This window comes from Mobula birostris, chromosome 26 (genome assembly GCF_030028105.1).
Source record: "Mobula birostris isolate sMobBir1 chromosome 26, sMobBir1.hap1, whole genome shotgun sequence".
Lineage (NCBI taxonomy): Eukaryota > Metazoa > Chordata > Chondrichthyes > Myliobatiformes > Myliobatidae > Mobula > Mobula birostris.
In genome coordinates this window covers 49,755,520-49,775,766 of record NC_092395.1, presented here as the reverse complement: position 1 = coordinate 49,775,766, position 20,247 = coordinate 49,755,520, and the positions used below count along the sequence as shown (strand labels likewise).

The 20,247-nt window shown below is 42.8% G+C and overlaps 2 protein-coding genes across 3 annotated transcripts in view; one reads left to right on the top strand and one right to left on the bottom strand.

The window, feature by feature from the left end:
* tmem38a (transmembrane protein 38A) overlaps positions 1–4,023 on the bottom strand; it is a 122,264-nt gene extending 118,241 nt beyond the window's left edge. The window contains exons 1-2 of one of the 2 annotated variants that reach the window (XM_072244441.1): positions 3,896–4,023; positions 3,315–3,436 (exon numbers count right to left, since the gene is read on the bottom strand). The gene's annotated coding sequence lies outside the window, so the exon portion shown is untranslated. The remainder of the gene's footprint in view (positions 1–3,314; positions 3,437–3,895) is intronic. The other variant, XM_072244443.1, reaches the window with a different exon arrangement.
* A 207-nt stretch (positions 4,024–4,230) lies between these two features.
* crsp7 (cofactor required for Sp1 transcriptional activation, subunit 7) overlaps positions 4,231–20,247 on the top strand; it is a 171,585-nt gene continuing 155,568 nt past the window's right edge. The window contains exon 1 of the mRNA XM_072244068.1: positions 4,231–4,648. Within this exon, the coding sequence (XP_072100169.1) occupies positions 4,586–4,648 (63 nt within the window). The 5' untranslated portion in view covers positions 4,231–4,585. The remainder of the gene's footprint in view (positions 4,649–20,247) is intronic.

Sequence of the window (20,247 nt, the reverse complement as noted above, 5' to 3'; positions counted from 1 at the left end):
TGCTTCTAGTCTCTTTTCCATTGCTGGGGAAATGGTCCAGCATTCACTTCCATAAGTCAAGACAGAATAAATGTGGCACTGCAGTATTCTGTGTACATGCTCATCTTTCTGTCTGTTAATATGGTCTTCCTTTTTTGGAAAGCTTCTTTTGCCATTGCTATTCTGTATTTGATATCTGTATTGCACCTGTCATCTCTTGTTATTAGGCTACCAAGATATCTGAATTTGTTGACTTGTTTGATGTTTGTATTTCCGATCTTGATCACACATTGTGGGATGTTTGACTTTCTGGAGATTACCATGCTTTCTGTCTTCTTGGTGTTGACCGAGAGGCCTCTGCGATTACTTTCTGCTGCCATTATAGTGAGTAGTTCTTGAAGTTTTGTTTCTGAGCCAGCTATTATTAGGATGTCATCAGCATATCTGATGTTATTTATATTATGGCCTCCAACTGTGAATCCTTTGATGTCTTTGATGCTTCTCAATATATTTTCACTATACAGGTTGAATAAGTCTGGTGAAAAGACACAACCTTGCCTGACTCCTCTTATGATATTCACATACTCACTCATTTCTCCTTCTATTCTGATGGATGCTGTCTGGTCCCAGTATGTTTCTTATGAAACGTGTATCTTTCCCATCTACGTCAAGATTTTGAAGCATTTCCAGAAGATCTTGGTGTCTGACAGTGTCAAAAGCTTTTGTATAGTCGATGAAACATAGGTAGATGTGTTTAATAGATAATCAAAAACAATTCAATCTATAATCAAAGTTAACACTGGTTCCACTGAGGATCAAATCGTTTAGTTCAGTGGCTGAAGCTTCCACTTCCTGATGATTGTAATTTTCCTGAGTTCCTTACTTTCTTTGAATTCACAATTTTCACTCCTTGTATCATCCATAGGGAAAACTGACACAGTCCCTTAAGTCTGTTCCACCATTCAATAAGTTCTTATATCTCACTGGGGCCATGGATCCTGCTTTCAATACTAACTAACTAGGGCCCTGGAGCCCATAGTCTCTTCCCACTCACCAGGGTCCTGAATTCATTCCAACATACTGGGGTTCTAGATCCCATGTTCCATTTCAAGTTGCTGGGTTTGGTTCCCACACTTCCCTTCAACTTAATTGGGCCCTAATTCCCATACCCCTGTCAACTCACTGAGGTCCTGTTGCCCTCATTTTCTTTCAACTGGCAGGAGCCACATTTTCCACACCTTCTTTAAGCTTTAAGGGTACAATGGGAAATTTATTAACATACTCTGTTACAGTTAAAAGTAGCGATTTAAAAAAATATGTTGGGGTATCAATGGGAATAACACCCAACAGCCCGAAAAGTCTAATACACAATACAGATCTGGAACAAAATAATCTCACCAAAGTTCTACATAATCAGAGTAAGATGTCTCTATTCTTGCACTCAAATTCTCTTGTAATACAGACCAATACATACTGTTTGTCTTTCTGAATACTTACTTCTTCTCCATGTCAATTTAAAATTATATGTATTAAACGATACACAGATCCCCCTGAATACCAACAAATTTCAAACTCTCATCATTGGCTTTTCATTCCAGGACGAAGGAGATGTCTTCCTTTTTTAAAGAAAGAGGCTTCCCTTCCTCCACCATCAACTCTGCTCTCAAACGCATCTCCCCTATTTCACGCACATCTGCTTTCACCCCATCCTCCAGCCACCCCACTAAGGATAGGGTGTCCCTCGTCCTCACCTACCACCCCACCAGCCTCCAGGTCCAACATATAATTCTCCGTAACTTCCGCCACCTCCAACGGGATCCCACCACTAAGCACATCTTTTCCTTCCCCCACCCTCTGCTTTCCGCAGGGATCACTCCCTTGTCCATTCGTTTCCCACCCCCACCCCCCCGAATCCCTTCCCAGCAATCTCTCTCCCGGCACTTATTCTTTTAAGCGGAACAAGTGCTACACATGCCCTTACACTTCCTCCCTCACCACCATTCAGGGCCCCAGACAGTCCTTCCAGGTGAGGCGACACTTCACCTGTGAGTCGGCTGGGGTGATATACTGCATCCGGTGCTCCCAATGCGGCCTTCTATATATTGGCGAGACCCGACACAGGCTGGGAGACCGTCTCGCTGAACACCTACGCTCTGTCCGCCAGAGAAAGCAGGATCTCCCAGTGGCCACACATTTTAATTCCACATCCCATTCCCATTCTGATATGTCTACTCACGGACTCTTTTTTACTGTCAAGATGAAGCCACACTCGGGTTGGAGGAACACCACCTTATATTCTGTCTGGGTAGGCTCCAACCTTCCTCCCCTTCATACCCTATCCTTTATTTACTCATTTATTTATTTTATATTTTTTTATTTTCCCCCCTTTTTTCTCCCTCTGTCCCTCTCACTATAACTCCTTGCCTGTTCTCCACCCTCCGGGCTCCCCTCTCCCCTTCTCTTTCTCCCCAGGCTTCCCATCCCATGATCCTTCTCCAGCTCTTAGCTCCATCCCTCCCCCTCCTGTCTTCTCCTATCACTTCAGATCTCCCCCTCCCCCTCCCCTTTCAAATCTCTTATTATCTCTTCTTTCAGTTAGTCCTGACAAAGCCTCCTGACCCGAAACATCGACTGTACCTCTTTTTTAATATAATTTTTATTGAGTTTTCAAAAAGAATACATGAAAAGATAATATCTACCCTCCCCCCCCCCATATAAAGTCCTTCCTAAAAAAGAAGAAAAAAAAAAGAGCCGCCTGGGTATTGGAAGGTTTCCACATGCTCCATGGAATTCAAAATAAATTTGGTATACTTATTCGTTACTTTCCCCAAGGTACCAAGATCTTTATCGGAGCACTTAAATATGCCATCCTATCTTTTGTAAATAAGGGCGCCAAATATTCAAAAATGTTACATATTTATCTCTTAAATTATAAGTAATTTTTTCGAGTGGAATAGAACTAGCTATTTCATTATTCCAACGATTCATACTTAAATACGAATCAGATTTCCAAGTAACTGCTATAGTCTTCTTAGCTACTGCCAATGCAATTTTTATAAATTCTTTCTGATATTTATTCAATTTAAGTTTCGGCTTTATCCCTTCAATATCACCTAATACAAATAATACAGGGTTATGTGGAAGTTGAGTTCCACTAATTTGTTCCAATAAGACACTTAAATTTATCCAAAAGGGTTGTACCTCTTCATATAGATGCTGCCTGGCCTGTTGCGTTCACTAGCATTTTTTGTGTGTGTTGCTTGAATTTCCAGCATCTGCAGATTTCCTTCTGTTATCATTTAAAAAACTGTGTTTTTTCTATCGAAGTAGATTACCTCTTCACATTCCATTAGCTGTGTCCTGCCCACTGGATTAATATGTTCCATATCTTCACTGCATCCTCCTCAGGGTCCACACATAACTCCAAATGGGTTTAGGTAAGTGGGGGTACCAGGAACTGCAGGCAAAAAGAAATAAAGGCCAAAGGTTAAAGGACGTGTAAGTAGAACTAACTGGTTGGCTGTTTCAAACAACATGTACGTACTGATGACTGAATGTCCATGGGTTACATCAATCAATGTCAAAAGACAGGTAACACACATCAAAGTTGCTGGTGAACGCAGCAGGCCAGGCAGCATCTCTAGGAAGAGGTGCAGTCGACGTTTCGGGCCGAGACCCTTCGTCAGGACTTTTATGAAAGACAGGTAAAGACTGGGTGTGGAAGCGGTTGATTCAACATGCTACTCTGGTCAGGCCCTCCAGCCAATAGTGGCAACGTAACGCAGGTATGCTGCGGCCCAACTCGGCCGATACTCCCAGTCTCTCCTCCGAGTCTACAATAAATTTTCTTAACAGCAAATAACAACAATAACATGTTATACATAAACATTCTAGTTGACCCGAATACGATGGTTACCATTAGTTGAAATGAAAATAAGTGGCTGCCCCATGCTCGCCAACGACGGCTCCGTTACCATAGTAACGTGGCGCCTGTTCCCGCGCAGCACGCTGCTCCGGCGTGGAGGTGCGCACCTTGGCGTGGGTGCTTCCAGCCACAGTGCCGCCCAGGCCAGCGCGCTCAACCACGTGGCGCGACTGTTACCGCGTGGGCGCGCGCGCGCACCGGCATTGACCCGCTCATCCCGCGCGCGCCGGCGCACCCAGGCGTTATTTTGTTTTACGCGCGCGCACGCGTGGAGCCGGTGATGTTCTCGCGCGTAGATTGTGACGCGCGCAAGTCGGAGAGCTGGATTCCCATGGTGCAGCGCACGGCTCCAGTCCGACTCGGTTCAGTGTTTGCTCCGTTCGGGACGGGCCGGCTCTGGTCGTGTGGTGCGGCTTCGCTTCAGGCAGTGACACACAGCCGGAGAAAGTGAGGCGCACACTGGACACACGGAGTTACTCGGCTGTGTCGCGACGGAATATGACGGTTCCGACCGGCCTTGTTGCAGCCGCCTCTCTTCGCAGCTACTTCCTCAGACTCTGCGTCTCTTGTTAGCGGGCCTCCCTCCCCTAGCTCCCCGTCCCTTTCCTTTCCCTTTTCCCCCCACCTACTCCTCCCCCCACCCCCTCCACCGCCACGCCGCCGCCGCCGCACCGCCGCCAAATGACACCCACCCCGCAGCAGATCAAGGACCAGCTGCTCCAGGCCATAGACAAGGATGCCAATGTAAGAACCAGGCCGTGTGTTTGCACGCAGGCCCCGGGATCGGGCCCTCTGCCATCCCGGGTCTGAGTGTGAGAAGTGTATGTATGTGAAAGAACGGAGTGAACGCGGCCTAGCGAGCAGGCTTTGATTCTCAGATCCATGATGAGTGAATGTACTCAGGGCCGATTAAGACTGGTCGGATGGGAAATTTCCCGAGATCTGTGGCTTTGGCAGAGCTTGATGACCATTCTGTGAGCTGTGTGAAGCAGCGGAATTCCTCTAAACCATGGCAGCTTCCAAAATTAACATTCTTTATAACACAGTGATTCCAATTTTTCCACAAATCACACGCACAATGATTTTCCAAAAGTGTCCATAAAGTTTTAAACAACTGTTATGCTTTTAGTTGTCTTAATTTAAAATGGTGACCAACTGTTGTACTTATTGCCATCTTTTTAAAGTTAACCGTAATCCTTGTGAGGTGGCTGCAAGCACGCTTATTGAAAGTGAAGCGGATTTGTGACATTTAATGAATTAGTCAAATCGGTAAACCAAAGAACGTTTCATTAAAATTATAGGGAAGGGTGTTATAAAGTAAGATTATTTGCCTCGAGACCGCTTCTCTTCTCTGCCCCCCCCCCAACATGAATTGAAAATAGGAATTATAGTATATGTTCGATTTGGAGAACTGACCATTTACTGTTTTAAGTAATTATTTAGCGTTAGACAGACACATACGGGATATAAGCTAAAACTGGCAAACAGGAAGTAGCTATTGGAATGATGGGTAACTTGAGACATCCGAACAGTATTAGACAGGATTAAATCTGCTTTGAAAATACAAAATTTTAGGGTAATTCTGATCTAATGTAAAATAAAAAGCGAATTTCCTGTAATATTTTGCTGGATCGTAGATGATCATTTTGATGTTTTAAATAAAACTGCGACTTCATTGTGTAGAGGAATTCTGCTGCTTTCTTGCCAATGTTTTAGTGGTTTCAATACATTTTAATTAGTATATTTCTGACTGATTGGTGGATAGCAACTAAATGATAACTTTGATGCAGACATTATGTAGCAATTAGCATTTTTCTTTTGAAAGTGAGTTTCTGTGTAGTGTTTTAAAATCAAAAAGCATTATATCGAAAGCTTAAGTTTCTTATTATTCAATGTACATAAAGCATTTTTTCATGGTGCTAATCCTTGAGTGACAGACAAATTTGCTGTATATTCCATCTCAGCTTTGCAATGAGTTAGTCTGGCATGGTACAAAGGTTCAGTGTTTGAAAGTCTCCCTGTTCTTCTCTTGTATCTCCTCAAAGGTTGAAAGATTTGGCACCAGGAATATTAGGCAGACAAAATAATGCAAGGGATGATCCCTTTATAAAATCTGTTTTGATGCCAGTGATATTTTTGGTTGACTGCATCCTAGTATGACCTCGGCATTGTTGTTTTGTTATGCTTATTCACTGGTTATCCACGAGTATCCAGTTTAATATGCTGGCAGTCATCTTTCCAATTTTTTAGTGTAATTTTAATGTTCATAATATTTCATAAGGTTTTCTGTAAGAATATTTGAGTTTTACAGTAAAAAAAATTGGAAATATTTTCAAGTCAGGCAACATCTGTGGAAAAGGCAATAGGGTTCATGTTTTTTGAACTGACCTGCCAAATATTTCCAGCATGCTCAGTTTTAATTGAAAATTTCAGTTTTCCCATTTGCTTTTCATTTAATTTCGTTGTGTTTGTTTCCATTTCAGCTTTTATTTATCCTTGGGTCTAGAATGCTTTAAAAATTCTAACCTATTAGTAAATTTTGCATCATAAGTATAATGTTAGAACTTTCCACACCTGAAACTAAATCCATAAAGAATCATCACTCTGCAAACTATTCCTTTATTGATAAAATCCATAACTACAATGGACAAAATAATTTGTATACTATGTGCAATGCAAGAACTAAGTTTCTATTGTCTGATCCTTGGATGTAAAATTAAGTTGTATTCAGTGTGGAAGATGTACTGGTAGCAACAGCTGAGTTTAATGCTACTTATGGTCTTGTGCTTTGGGAGTGCTGTTACAACTCAGAAGCACTGATTACATTTAATACAGGCTGTGATCTTTATTCAAGGGGCACACAAGATGGCAATTAAGCTCCATATTCTGCTTTTGGTCATTTTGAGTCCTTGTGACTTTTTGCTTTTGGGAAATGGACAAAAAATTTAACTGTTATGTCTTTATTTGGCATATGCCACATCTTTTATGTAAGATCTCATATATGTGAACAAGGAACTGGGACTCTTGTCCACATCCTTCTGCTTGTTGTCCCTGAGAAGTGAATGTGTGAACCATTCCGCAGCCTGTTGATAACAAGTTTGGATCTCTATAAGAGTGTGAGAATTAGAATGCTGTGTCAGCCAATGCTGAGCAAGCACCCATGACTGACAGGCTTTAACAACAGGCTGCCTTGCTATACCATTTGAGTACATCTGCTCACGTATTTATGGTAAAGGGTTGAATCATAAATCTCCGTCTTTTTGTCTGGCAATTTGTCTTATTTACTTCTCTGGACCACCATCAAAGATTATGCAATAGCAGCTGCTGTTTATGAATGCAACCTAAGTCCCTTGCCTCCCTACGATTGCAGGGTTCATAAACTGCAGATAAGTTGTCTAGGAATGTCACAAAAAGCATGTCTTGTTTATTGAGATTTTCAGATTGAAGGGTACTGTTGCATCTCTGGAAGCAAAGATGGCTGAATAAATGGGATAAATTACCTCTTCTGTGATGTAGAAGTTCAAAGAGTATATTGCTTTGCTGAAATATTTTTGTATTGCTCAGTTGTTGAGTATGCTGTAGGCCGCCAAAGGCTGTATCAAGACCTGAGTAATGCTTAGAGATGGATTGATAAGTATACGCCTTCCCCAGGCTATGAACACCCAACTTGTGAGCATCCCTGCATGTGAATGAACTCCCATCATCATTAGTTGCACATGCGTTCAATACAGTATTGTGGAGATATGGTTCCATTCCTAGTGCTTTTTTTCTCCTGATATATGGCCACCTATAGAAACAGAATCTGTTCTTTACCTGGAGATGACTTCTAATCTGTGCTAGATCCAGTTTTGATATCATATCTACCCTGATGCTCAGTGGCATACCATCACCAAATAATCACCACTGGAGTATCTTGGTGGGCTGCTGTTCGATATTCAAGTCTTTATCATATCCACCCCTCCCAGCACTGAAAAGAAAATTAGTAAATGGGGGCAGCATGCAAGTCTTGCCACGCATTCTGGCACCAACATAGCATGCCTACAATGCTCGTAGAACAACACAGAACACAAAACAAAACACAAGCAACAAGACAACAGCAAAGCAAGCACAGTTCCTTCCTCTCAGCCAGGGATTTGGACTTGAGCGCGCAGGTATTGGGCCTTTGACTACTCCAGTGAACTCACCCAGATTCACAGGGGCTCGACATCCAGACTTGCAATTTGACTCCTTCCCTGCCCCCCCCCCCCAGGTCTTCAATCTTTTTCATTAACACCAGCCCCCTGCCGATCACTGAACAGTAGGCCTTGAACTCTAGGCTCGCCAATGACAGACTTGAACACTTGGCCTTGAAACTTGTGAACCCACAGGGGGCATTGGCCTTTGTTCCTTCTGCGCTATGGAACTCCGACACTGGGACCTGCCAACCACTCACTGACTCTGGGGAAGTCATTCGTCTTTGTCCGTGCTGATCTTCAGTAACATGATTCAATTCTTCAGCTCTTCCCTCCTACAGCGCACTAGGCATATGATGAAATGCTGTCCACGTGACTCGGATGAGTGCAGTTACAACACTTAAAGCTTGGCATGATCAGTGGACGGGTTTATTGGCACTCAGCCTGTCACACTGTCTTCACAAGCAGAATACTTTAAATGCAGTGCATTTCATCAACAAAATGTAACGCAATTAATTGCCAAGGGTATTTCTACAATGCTCCAAAACTCTCAACTGAGAAGGCTGAGAATATTCGGTACTTGGGGCTCCAACTGTAAATTCCTTTCTAGGTTAAATATTGTCCTGATTTAGAAATAATTTGTTTATTGTTTCAATCTTGGAACAGTAGAGATACCTACACCAAAGTACTGTAGAACTTCAAGAAAGATGTTCACCGTAACTTTAAGGCCAGTTGATTTTGGGCACTAATCGCTAGTCCTTTCCTCATAATTTAACTTTATCGGAGGGTGACTAAATAGTCTCTAAAATTTTATAAATTGTAAGTATTTTCAAAAGGTATTGTTCAAAATTCTTTCCAAAGCAGTATCACAATTATTCTGTAAAGCTTCTTGATCCAAGACCAAAATCTAGTCCATTGTTAATGGTTATAATAGTTTTTGATCTCTTCCTCTTTGATTTCATCCACTTCTTGACCTGGTTACAAGATAGAAATCTGCTTTTACAATGGAAAATAATATTGCGGCTGCTTGGAATGTGGCCTCAATTCTAAAAAGATGTAGAATACTTTGGGGCAAAACAAATCAGTGAATGCTCTTGTAAACTATATATTAGCATTGGAAACCCTAAAGCTATTCTGACAATACAAAGCAGCATTTAAGGAAGATTGCCACTCAGGTTATTTGTTCATGTGATTCCCCCCCATCACCCCATCAACAAGGTGCGCTCGGGTGTCAGATATTTGATGCTTTGAATAAGACTTTTCAAGGTAGATGCTTTCACTTTTTGTATACTTGTTCTTTTAGCTTTTTGTTATAAGTATATTTCTAAAGTGTGAGTTATCAGTGTGTTGGTTCTGGTTATCTTGTAATATATTTAAATAATGTTTAACATGATTCATAATTTGTGCGAGTATTATGTTGATCTTTCTGTGGGGGAATCTAGAATGCCTTTAAACAGATTAAGTTGATAATATAAACATGTCTGTCTGTACAAATTATGGCATAATTACATACCCCTATTGTAAGATTTCTTGGTAAGAAGTGGAAACGTGGAAACAGAATTGGGTCTTCTACTAGCAGAAAAATCAGGTTTTAAGTTTGTCTTCTATACTGTTCAGAAATGGCTTCTAGTCAAAAACTTAGTGCAGATTTCTTTGGTGTTCAGTTTACCAAGCTGTCCCTCATATCCTTGATTAGGTCTGAATTGACCACAGCAAAACATATAATTTAATGGAATGGAACGCGATTGTGGGTTCTGGGTTGCAGCTGTGCTTTTTCCTATTATCTTGGATAAGTAGGATTATGGAGTCCATCTTGTTGTGAAATCTTGTTTGATGTGCCCATAGTTTTGAAATCTGATGTGTAAGAGTGTATTTATTTAGGGATGCAGCACAGTAACAGGTCCTTCCAGCCCAACGAGCCCCAGTTATATCACCGTAACTGATTAACCCTCTAACCTGTACATTTTGGGAATGTGGAAGGAAACCAGAGCACCTGGAGGAAACCCACATGGTCATGGGAAGAACATGTAAACTTACAGACTGAAGTTGAATTGAACCTGGGTGGCTGGTGTTATCATAGTGCTACACTAACTGCTATGCTACTGTGCTGCTCATATTGTTTTGTGGATGAGACAAAAAGCATTCAATTACACAGCGTATAAAACACAATTATGTATAACTAATTGTTGCAAAGAAAATTCAGAATTGGAGTTTTTGGCTCTGTGAAATATCCTTGAACTTGCCTGTTTCTCTATATTGGCTTAAGGGGTCAAAATACCTAAGGTGCGATAACTTAGCCTTGCCCATAAGTAGTCAGATCTACCATTTGATATGCTTTTTACATGTCAATTTGCATTTGTGAAAATAGATTTGGTTGTGGACTGCTGGCAAGAAACAAATTATCTCACGATGTTTATAAGTGACACAAGATACATTAAATGAAAAACAGACAAATGATAGGGGACAGTATCAGTGTTTTTAAAAAAAGTTTGAACAAACTTTGGAGACTGCAAGATACTGGAATCTGGAGCTAAAAACAAACTGCTACAAAAACTCAGTCAATTCGGCAGCATCTATGAAGGCAGGGGCATCTTTGATGTTTCTGGTTTAGACCCTGTATCGGGATAATTTTCCCGCATGATTTCAACCCAACACTCTGCCTCCACAGATGCTAATTGACCTGCTGAGTTCCTCCAGTAGGTTTCTTAATCAAGCTTTTAATAGTTGCATCAAGTAGTTGTACACTGAAATTTTGAAAGTTACTTTAATTTTGGAAAATATTTGGTAGCAAAATTACTTTGAAGATATCATCAGACCAGTAGTGCAGATGTATTTAATTTCTGCTCATAAAGCTGAAATTCATAAGGATGCTGTGTTGTCAAGTTTTCATTTGATACTTGTGTCAAAGTGCTTTTCTTTGAAAAATGCTATTTTCAGAAATAGAAAGGTGCAAGATTTATTGCTATTGGAGCGCTCCAAAGTGGGAAAGAGAAATGGAGTATTTTAGTACATATTTGACTCTGCTGATAGGATGTTAACGTGCTTTCATTGCTGGCAGAAAGGGCTTCTTCCAGTTTGGGTGGCCATTTCAGATGCTCCTTTATTAGTTGCATTTTTCAAAAAGGAGTATGATCTGACTTTTGTTCAGGAAGAGCATAACAGGCAAAACTGAGCTTGTCAACTGTGGAAGTTATTACATATTGAGGAGCTGTCATGTACCTGGAGAGATTTATTGGTCTGCTCTACTAGTGATATATCTTGAGGCTTATCTAAAGCTTGTCCTCTTGCTTTAAAAAAATATATTTTGGATTGAAATAGATGGTTAAATGAAACCATCCAATGAAACTAAAGAGTAAAATTTCTGTAAATTTTGTCAGAGGCTGTAAATTTGATAATACTTTATTCTGCCTTAATAACTGGAAATCATGTTTTGAAATAACAAAATTGGGAATATATCTGATTTAAGAATCTGTAGTACATCTTTCATGCTTTGTCCATATTTCATTTTTTTCCAGCTTTTTCAGTCCTGGGGGGATGTAATCAGGCAAGATGTGAGTAGCTACTGAGATCTTTCTTTCAGGGGAAACACCAGGAAGAACTGAGCAGCTGTTGAGAAAGTGTAACATTTTAATCTCATAGCTTGGATGAATTAATGTTAATTGTGTTTTATGCTGTTTTAAAGGCAAACACAGAACTAAGTAAACATGGAAAATACAATGTGTGCAACAGGTTTGGAGCAACAAAACAGGCAATTGATATTTGCCATTGGTTTATGATTTTCCATGTATGTTAAATCTGTAGAATTTTATTCTTGAATTAATTTTGTTCTGTTTCCTCCAATTCTGTTGTAGCAAAGTTGGTTAAGATTGTGGTACTTGAAAAAGGATCTAGTGCTTTCCTGGTGTATATGAGAAATAAACTCTTCTTAGGCTTCCAGCTGGGTACAGGTATCAATTTTAACCAATGTTTCGAAGGTGAACTCTGCCACCTTCGGAATGATGCCTGGGCATGTAAGTCCAGTGGTATTTATTCCCCCTGTCTTCCATCCCTCCTGATTAGTTAGTCCTCATCCAATCAGGTTTCTGCTGTCCCACCTTGTTTACAATTGAATTCCAGTTCTTACTTAGAGTGAGACCTTCGTCTTCGTTAAAATTCTTTTCCTGTAGTTTTATTTCAATAGCTTCCTTCATCAGATGGTCCCAAAAACCATTGACACAGCACAATAGTTTTGTGCTGTCAAAGTCAGTTCTATGGTAATTGCTAATGCTATGCTTTGCTACTGCCAATTTCTCCACGTAACCCAAACAGATGCACCCTCCTATGCTCCTTGATGTGGGTTCCCACTGTGCATTCCATGTGGCCAATATATACTACTCTGCCTTCACAGGGAATCCTGTAAACTCCAGCTGTCCTGTGTCCCAGGTCATCCAGTATTTCTTCAGGATCCTGGCAATCCTTCTAGAGACCTTGAAAATATAGGGAAGACGGGCAGTAGTGACTGGTTTCTCCTTGTCAGGTTTCCTGGTTTTTCCGTGGACCCTTTTAGGGCCCAACTGATTTCTTTCACCTTGTGCCCGTTCTGTAGGAATGTCATGTAAAATCATCTTATTTCCTCATGGAGACTCTCTGTGTCCAAAATAGTTTTTACACAGTTAATAAAAATAGAAAGAACTGCTCTGTGTTGGGAGGAGTAGCATTTGTCTTCCCTGTATTTCCTCAGTTTCTGGAAGGATTGCCGTGATCCTGAAGAAATACTGGATTAATACCATCCACAAACCCATAAGGAAGCTCATCACAGCTTATGTGGGTTAAAGATGACCTAGGATTTAAGCCTAGGTTCCTTGAGTGTCAGGGGCAGAAGTGAGTATTGTTATTATTACTAAGAAGAAGGTGCTTGGGAAGCTGAGAAGTTTGAAGGTAGATAAGTAAACTGGAGCAGATAGATTACACACCAGAGTATGAAAGAGGTAGCTGAAGGGATTGTGGAGGTGTTAGTAATGTTCTTTCAAAAAAATCACTAGATTCTGGAATGTTTACTGATGAATGTAAGATTGCAAATGTCACTCCACTGTGTAAGAAGGGAAGGAAGATTATCAGCCAGTTAGCCTGACTTCAGTGGTTGGAAAAATGTTGGACACTATTATTATGAAGGATGAGTACTTGGAGGCACATGATAAAATAGGTCAACGTCAAAAGGGGGCATCCTTCCTGACAAATCTGTTGGAATTCTTTGAGGAAGTAACAAGCAGGATAGACAAAGATGGGTGTTGTGAACTTGGATTTTCAGAAGGCCTTTGACAAGGTGCCACACGTGAGGCTGATCAACAAGATAAGATCCCATAGTATTATAGGAAAGGTACTAGCATGGATAGAAGATTGGCTGACTGAGTAAATTGAATTGCCTTGATTTCTACGTCCTTTGTATAAATGAGCAAAAATCTTTACTTTTCTGTCTAAATGTGCAATGTGCAATTTATGGTACTTTGTAATAAATAGTATGTACAACAGGACAGTCAATATAGTACAGAAATACAATTGTATCACTGTGAATTAATCAGCCTGGTGGCTGGTGGAAGAAGCTGTCCCAGAGCCTGTTGGTCTTGGCTTTTATGCTGCGGTACCATCTCCTGGATGGTAGCAGCTGGAACAGTTTGTTATGGGGATGACTTGGGTCCCCAGTAATCCTTCGGGCCCTTTTTACACACCTGTCTCTGTAAATGTGAATAATTCATATCTACAAACGCGCCAGGCTGTCTGCACCACTCTGCTGATTTCTGCGATTGAGGGAAGTACATTTCCCATACCTGCCAGTGATGCAGCCAGTCAGGATGCTCTCAATTGTGCCCCTGTAGAAAGTCCTTAAGATTTGGGGATCCATACCAAACTTCTTCATCCGTCTGAGGTGAAAGAGGTGCAGTTGTGCTTTTCTCATCACACAGCTGGTATGTACAGACCACATGAGATCCTTGGTGAGTTCACCCTCTCAACCCCAGATCCGTTGGTGTCAATAGGCATGAGCTTGTCTCCATTCCTCCTGTAGTCCACAACCAGCTCCCTTGTTTTTGTGACATTGAGGAGATGTTGTTTTCTTGACACCACTCTAGGACACAGCCTTGAGGGGCAGAGATGAGGGAGCCCACTCTTGCCACCTGCTGGCAATCTGGCAGGAAGCCCAGGATCTAGCTGCAAAAGGCAGGGTGAAGGCAGAGGTCTCTGAGCTTCTTGTCAAGCCTGGAGGGAATTATGGAGTGGAATGCTGAACAGTCCAAGAACAGTATTCTCACATAAGCATCCTTGTTCTCCAGATGTGTAAGGACGGTTGTAGAGCTGTGGTAGTTGCGTCATATGTCGATCAGTTGTGTTGGTAGGAGAACTGTAGGGGGTCCAGTTTCGGTGGTAGTATGCTGCAGATGTAGTCCTTGACCAGCCTCTCAAAGCATTTGCTTATTATTGAGGTGAGTGCGACAGGACACCAGTCATTAAGACATGTTATCTTGGTCTTTTCAGGTACGGGGACAATGGTGGATGTTTTGAAGCAGGAGGGCACTCTACACTGGGAGAGGGAGAGGTTAAAAATGTCTGTAAACACACCTGCCAGTTGGGCCATGCACATCCTGAGTACCCACCCTGGGATGCCATCTGGTCCCGCAGCCCTGCAACTGTCCATTCAATGGAAATACCTGCATACTTCGGCCTCAAAGATGACCAAGCTTTGGCAGCTCTCCTCAGAGGGTCCAGACGAGGTTCACAAGAATGACCCCAGTAATGAAAGGGTTAATGTTTGAGGAGTGTTTGAATTCTCTGGGCCTGTATTCACTGGGAATATTGACATAGAAACATAGAAAATAGGTGCAGGAGGAGGCCATTCGAGTCTGCACCGCCATTCAGTATGATCATGGCTGATCATCCAACTCAGAACCCTGTACCTGCTTTCTCTTCATACCCCCTGATCCCTTTAGTCACAAGGGCCATATCTAACTCCCTCTTAAATATAGCCAATGAACTGGCCTCAACTGTTTCCTGTGGCAGAGAATTCCACAGATTCACCACTCACTGTGTGAAGAAGTTTATCCTCATCTTGGCCTTGAAAGGCTTCCCCTTTATCCTCAAACTGTGACCCCTCATTCTGGACTTCCCCAACATCGGAAACAACCTTCCTGCATCTAGCCTGTCCAATCCCTTTAGGATTTTATACGTTTCAGTAAGATCCCCCCTCAATCTTCTAAATTCCAGCGAGTATAAGCCTAGTCGATCCAGTCTTTCATCATATGAAAGTCCTGCCATCCCAGGAATCAATCTGGTGAACCTTCTTTGTACTCCCTCTATGGCAAGAATGTCTTTCCTCAGATTAGGGGACCAAAACTGCACACAATACTCCAGGTGTGGTCTCACCAAGGCCTTGTACAATTGCAGTAGAACTTCCCTGCTCCTGTACTCGAATCCTCTTGCTATGTATGCCAACATACCATTCACCTTTTTCACCGCCTGCTGTACCTGCATGCCCACTTTCAACGACTGATGTACAATGACACCCAGGTCTCCTTGTACCTCCCCTTTTCCTAATCGGTCACCATTCCGATACAGTTGTCCCACATTTTTCGAACGTTCGCTTTACGAAACCTCACTGTTACGAAAGATCTACATTAGTTCCTTGTTTTTGCTTTCAGAAGGTGTTTTCACTGTTACGAAAAAGATCAGTGCGTGATAAAAAATCAGTGCGCGATAAAAAGCAGCGCGTGCCCCGAGCAGCCGCTCTCCCCCGTATTGGGAACGGCATTCTCGCCGGCATTGCTTAAACACATGCCTGTGAGCAGCCGTTTGCAAAATGAGTTCTAAGGTATCGGAAAAGCCTGAAAGAACTCGTAAGGGTGTTACACTTAGCGTAAAACTAGACATAATTAAGTGTTTCAATCGTGGTGAACGAAGTAAAGACAACGTGAGTTTGCCTTGTGGAAGCTGACGAAGATGATGTTGAAGAGGTTTTGGCATCCCATGACCAAGATCTGGTAGATGAGCTGATGCAATTGGAAGAGGAAAGGATAACAATCGAAACCGAATGCAGTAGCGAAATGAACGTGAAACAACTGCGTGAGATTTTCACTGCAATGATAAAGTACGACTTTAAATTTGAAAGGGTATGTCGGTTTAGGGGATATTTGCAGGATGGTTTGAGTGCTCACAAAGAACTGTATGATAGAAAAATGCACAAGGCTCAGCAGTCAAGCAAGCCTTCCACATCAGCCTCAGCAGACGACGAACCTCGACCTTCGACATCGAGGCGGGTAGTCATAGGAGAAGATGAGCTGCCTGCTCTAATGGAAACAGAGGACACCCCAGTGTCCCACCGCCCCAACACCCAGGCCGCAGACAGATACTGATTCGCAGAGAATGCAGCAGTAGCCGGGAGGCACACAACACTGCAATCGGCACTGATCTGGGCTGATAATTACGTGTCGGGCAACACCTAATTAATTAGCATGTTTACTTCGGCTTTTTTCTTAAAGATGTGCTGTGGCCTCCGGGCTACCGCTGGACCCTTGCATGCTTCAGGGATCAGTATCAGTCGGCAGCCCAGAGGGTGGAGGCCACTGCACCAGCCAAACTCCGACAACTCCGCCTAACACACCACCTCGGTGCTGTCCCAATTCCGGTAAGTGATACTGCACTGTACCTTATTTCTACTTTATATCGGCTGTGTATTTTTACATGTTATTTGGTATGATTTGGCAGCTTCTTAGCTTAAAGGTTACTGGAGAGAGTGTTTTTGCCAACAGCCCTTGTGTGAGATTTTCTGCTGAGAGCACTTGCGTAAGATTTTCACTTCGGAGAACAGTGCCAGCAATGATTGTGGAAAAGTACTTCTACTTTATATAGGCTGTGTAGTTATCATATCATTCCTGCTTTTACTATATGTTACTGTTATTTTAGGTTTTATGTGTTATTTGGCATGATTTGGTAGGTTATTTTTGGGTCTGCGAACGCTCACAAAATTTTCCCATATAAATAAATGGTAATTGCTTCTTCGCTTTACGATATTTCGGCTTACGAACCGTTTCATAGGAACGCTGTACGTTCGGATGGCAGGGGAAACCTGTAATAATCTGTTTTCCTGTTCTTGCCACCAAAGTGGATAACCTCACATTTATCCACATTAAATTGCATCTGCCATGAATTTGCCCACTCACCTAACCTATCCAAGTCATCCTGCATCCTCTTAGCATCCTCCTCACAGCTAACACTGCCACCCAGCTTCGTGTCATCAGCAAACTTGAGATGCTGCATTTAATTCCCTCGTCTAAGTCATTAATATATATTGTAAACAACTGGGGTCCCAGCACTGAGCCTTGCGGTACTCCACTAGTCACTGCCTGCCATTCTGTAAAGGTCCCGTTTATTCCCACTTTTTGCTTCCTGTCTGCCAACCAATTCTCTATCCACATCAATACCATACCCCCAATACCATGTGCTTTAAATTTGCACACTAATCTCCTGTGTGGGACTTTGTCAAAAACCTTTTGAAAATCCAAATATACCACATCCACTGGTTCTCCCCTATCCACTCTACTAGTTACATCCTCAAAAAAATTCTATGAGATTCGTCAGACATGATTTTCCTTTCACAAATCCATCGCACTCTAGGGACACCACAACAAACTGCAACTGCCCTTCAAATCCTTGGAGGAAGAATTCAAGGTAACAAGAGCCAGAGAAGTGCTACAGTATAGGGACTCAAGTGACCCGAAGGTGGCTAGAGCAGGGATCCAAGTAAGTACTGGCAGGAAGTGGAGGGCAGGGGAAGCTGTTCAGGAGGCAGAGGCGAGGCTGCGTCACAGGAGGCTGGTGGGAGTGGTCACACAAGGCCGAGCTGGGCTAGGATCCTTTCCAACTCCCCAAATGGACACCAGAAGGAAGGAAAGGCGTCGTCTAGTTCAGGAGGAGGTGAGAGCAGTAGTGGAGGAGACGAGAGCCTGCAAGGCGGTGGGAATGAAGCAACAGGGAGCTTGGACAAGATGGGAGAATGCGGTTGAGAGGAAAGTGATCTGGGCTGATCGTTGGAAAGCCAGACTACACCACATCCAATTTCTCATCCAGGCAGTGTACGATGTGCTTCCAAGCCCATCAAACCTGCACACATGGGGCAAGGCAGAGTCATCTGCGTGCCCACTGTGCTCCAAGCGAGGAACCCTGGAGCACATCCTCAGCGGCTGCGCAAGGTCCCTTGGTGACGGACGGTACAGGTGGAGGCATGATCAGGTCCTGAAGACCATCGCTGAAGACGTCAGCGCAGGAGTTGAGTGGGCGAAGCGGTCCCGACCCTCCAAGCAGACCATTGCCTTTGTCAGAGCTGGGGAGCAGCCAGTGCCTGCCAAAAGAACATCTGCAGGCATTGTGACCTCTGCAAGGAACTGGCAGCTGTTGGTGGACCTCGAACAACAGCTGAAGTTCCCCAACCATATCGCAGCCACCACCCTGTGACCAGACATTGTCCAAGTGGTGCTGCTGGAGCTGACAGTCCCATGGGAAGATAGCTTGGAAGAAGCCTTTGAAAGGAAGCTCTCCAAGTACGCAGGACTGGTCAGCAACTGTCAGCAGGCTGGATGGAGAGCGAGGTGTCTCCCAGTGGAGGTTGGTTGTGGGGGATTCACAGCCCATTCCCTGGTTAGAGCCTTCAGCATTTTGGGCATCGAGGGAGAGAGGAAGAGGAGAGCCATCGGCAGTACCACTGATGCGGCAGAGAGGGCCTCAAGATGGCTGTGGCTCAGAAGAGGGGAGCCATGGAGTCATAAGTAGCTAGCCATCTGGACACAAGCTGGGGTCTGATCAGCCCCGGCTGGGTCACCTGGAGGAGGTTGTATGATGTTAAAAGACCCGAAACACCCGATGATTCCAGGAACATCACTGAAGATGTGTTCAGAAGCATCAATATATGTATGTACACAGTAATCTCTTCCAGCTGGTATTTGGTTTGTGTTTCCAACATGGTTTTATTGAGGTCTGGAGCTAAATGGTTCTGATGAAACCCAAACTAGGAATCTATGATCAGGTTACTTTGGAGAGTAAGTACTGTTCAAGGACACTGTACTTCTTGCTGATGATTGAGGGTAGATGGGAAAAAATTAGATTAGATTATGAGGGCATGCAGTCCTCTTTTATTGTCATTTAGTAAAGCATGCATTAAGAAATTATACAATGTTTTTCCAGAATCACAGAAACGCATGACAAACCGACTTAAAAACTAACAAAAACCACATAATTATAACATATAGTTCCAACAGTGCAAAGCACAGACCATGGCACGGTAAAAGTCTCAAAGTCTCTCGAAAGTCCCATCATCTCACGCAGACAGTGAACCTCCAGCGCCGCCAACTTGCAGATGCAGCATACTGGAAGCATCCGACCACAGTTCGACTCCGAGTCCGTCTGAAAACTCCGAGCCTCCAACCAGCTCTCCGACACCAAGCACCATCTCTGCCAAGCGCTTTGACCCCGGCCCCAGCAACAGGCGATAGGCAAAGCCGAGGATTTGGGGCCTTCTCCAGAGATTCTCGATGGCACAGTAGCAGCGGCAGCGAATATAGTCAATATATTTGTGTTTCCTTTTGTAACTAGAGAATATCTATGCAATTTTCCACCATTGGTTGCAACCCTAGCAGCAACTATACTGGAACACCTTCCAGTTTGGTTTAGAAAGCAAGTCTTGAGTCTGATTCTGACTCTTGCCTTTGTATCTTTTGTTCTCAGCTTTTCCTTGATTTGTGGTTGTGGGAATCTTGAGAGAAAGCTGAGATGGGTTTTTAGTAATTCTAGTTTACAAAGGAGCAAAGTTAGACTTGGGAATTATCCTAATTTAATAAAGTAATCAGAATTAGTATTTTGAACTGTCTTTCATCCACAATGCTAACTTTGGAATTTTGTTCAATTTTTAAAATAAAATTCAGGTATGATAAAATGTGAAAATGAGGGTAGCCTGCCGGAACCCAAAATGCTTTCTAATAAAACTTTGAACATATAGTATGTTTTCTAGTGGTTAATCAGGTGACAGTTACACTATTTGATAAAATAAGCCACTTGGAAAATGCAGCATTTTCCAGATTTAGGGTTCTTTCCCAAAATGTTCCTGTGGATCTACAGGGAAATTGGCCGTAAGTAGGGAAGTTGTAGAATTTTGTA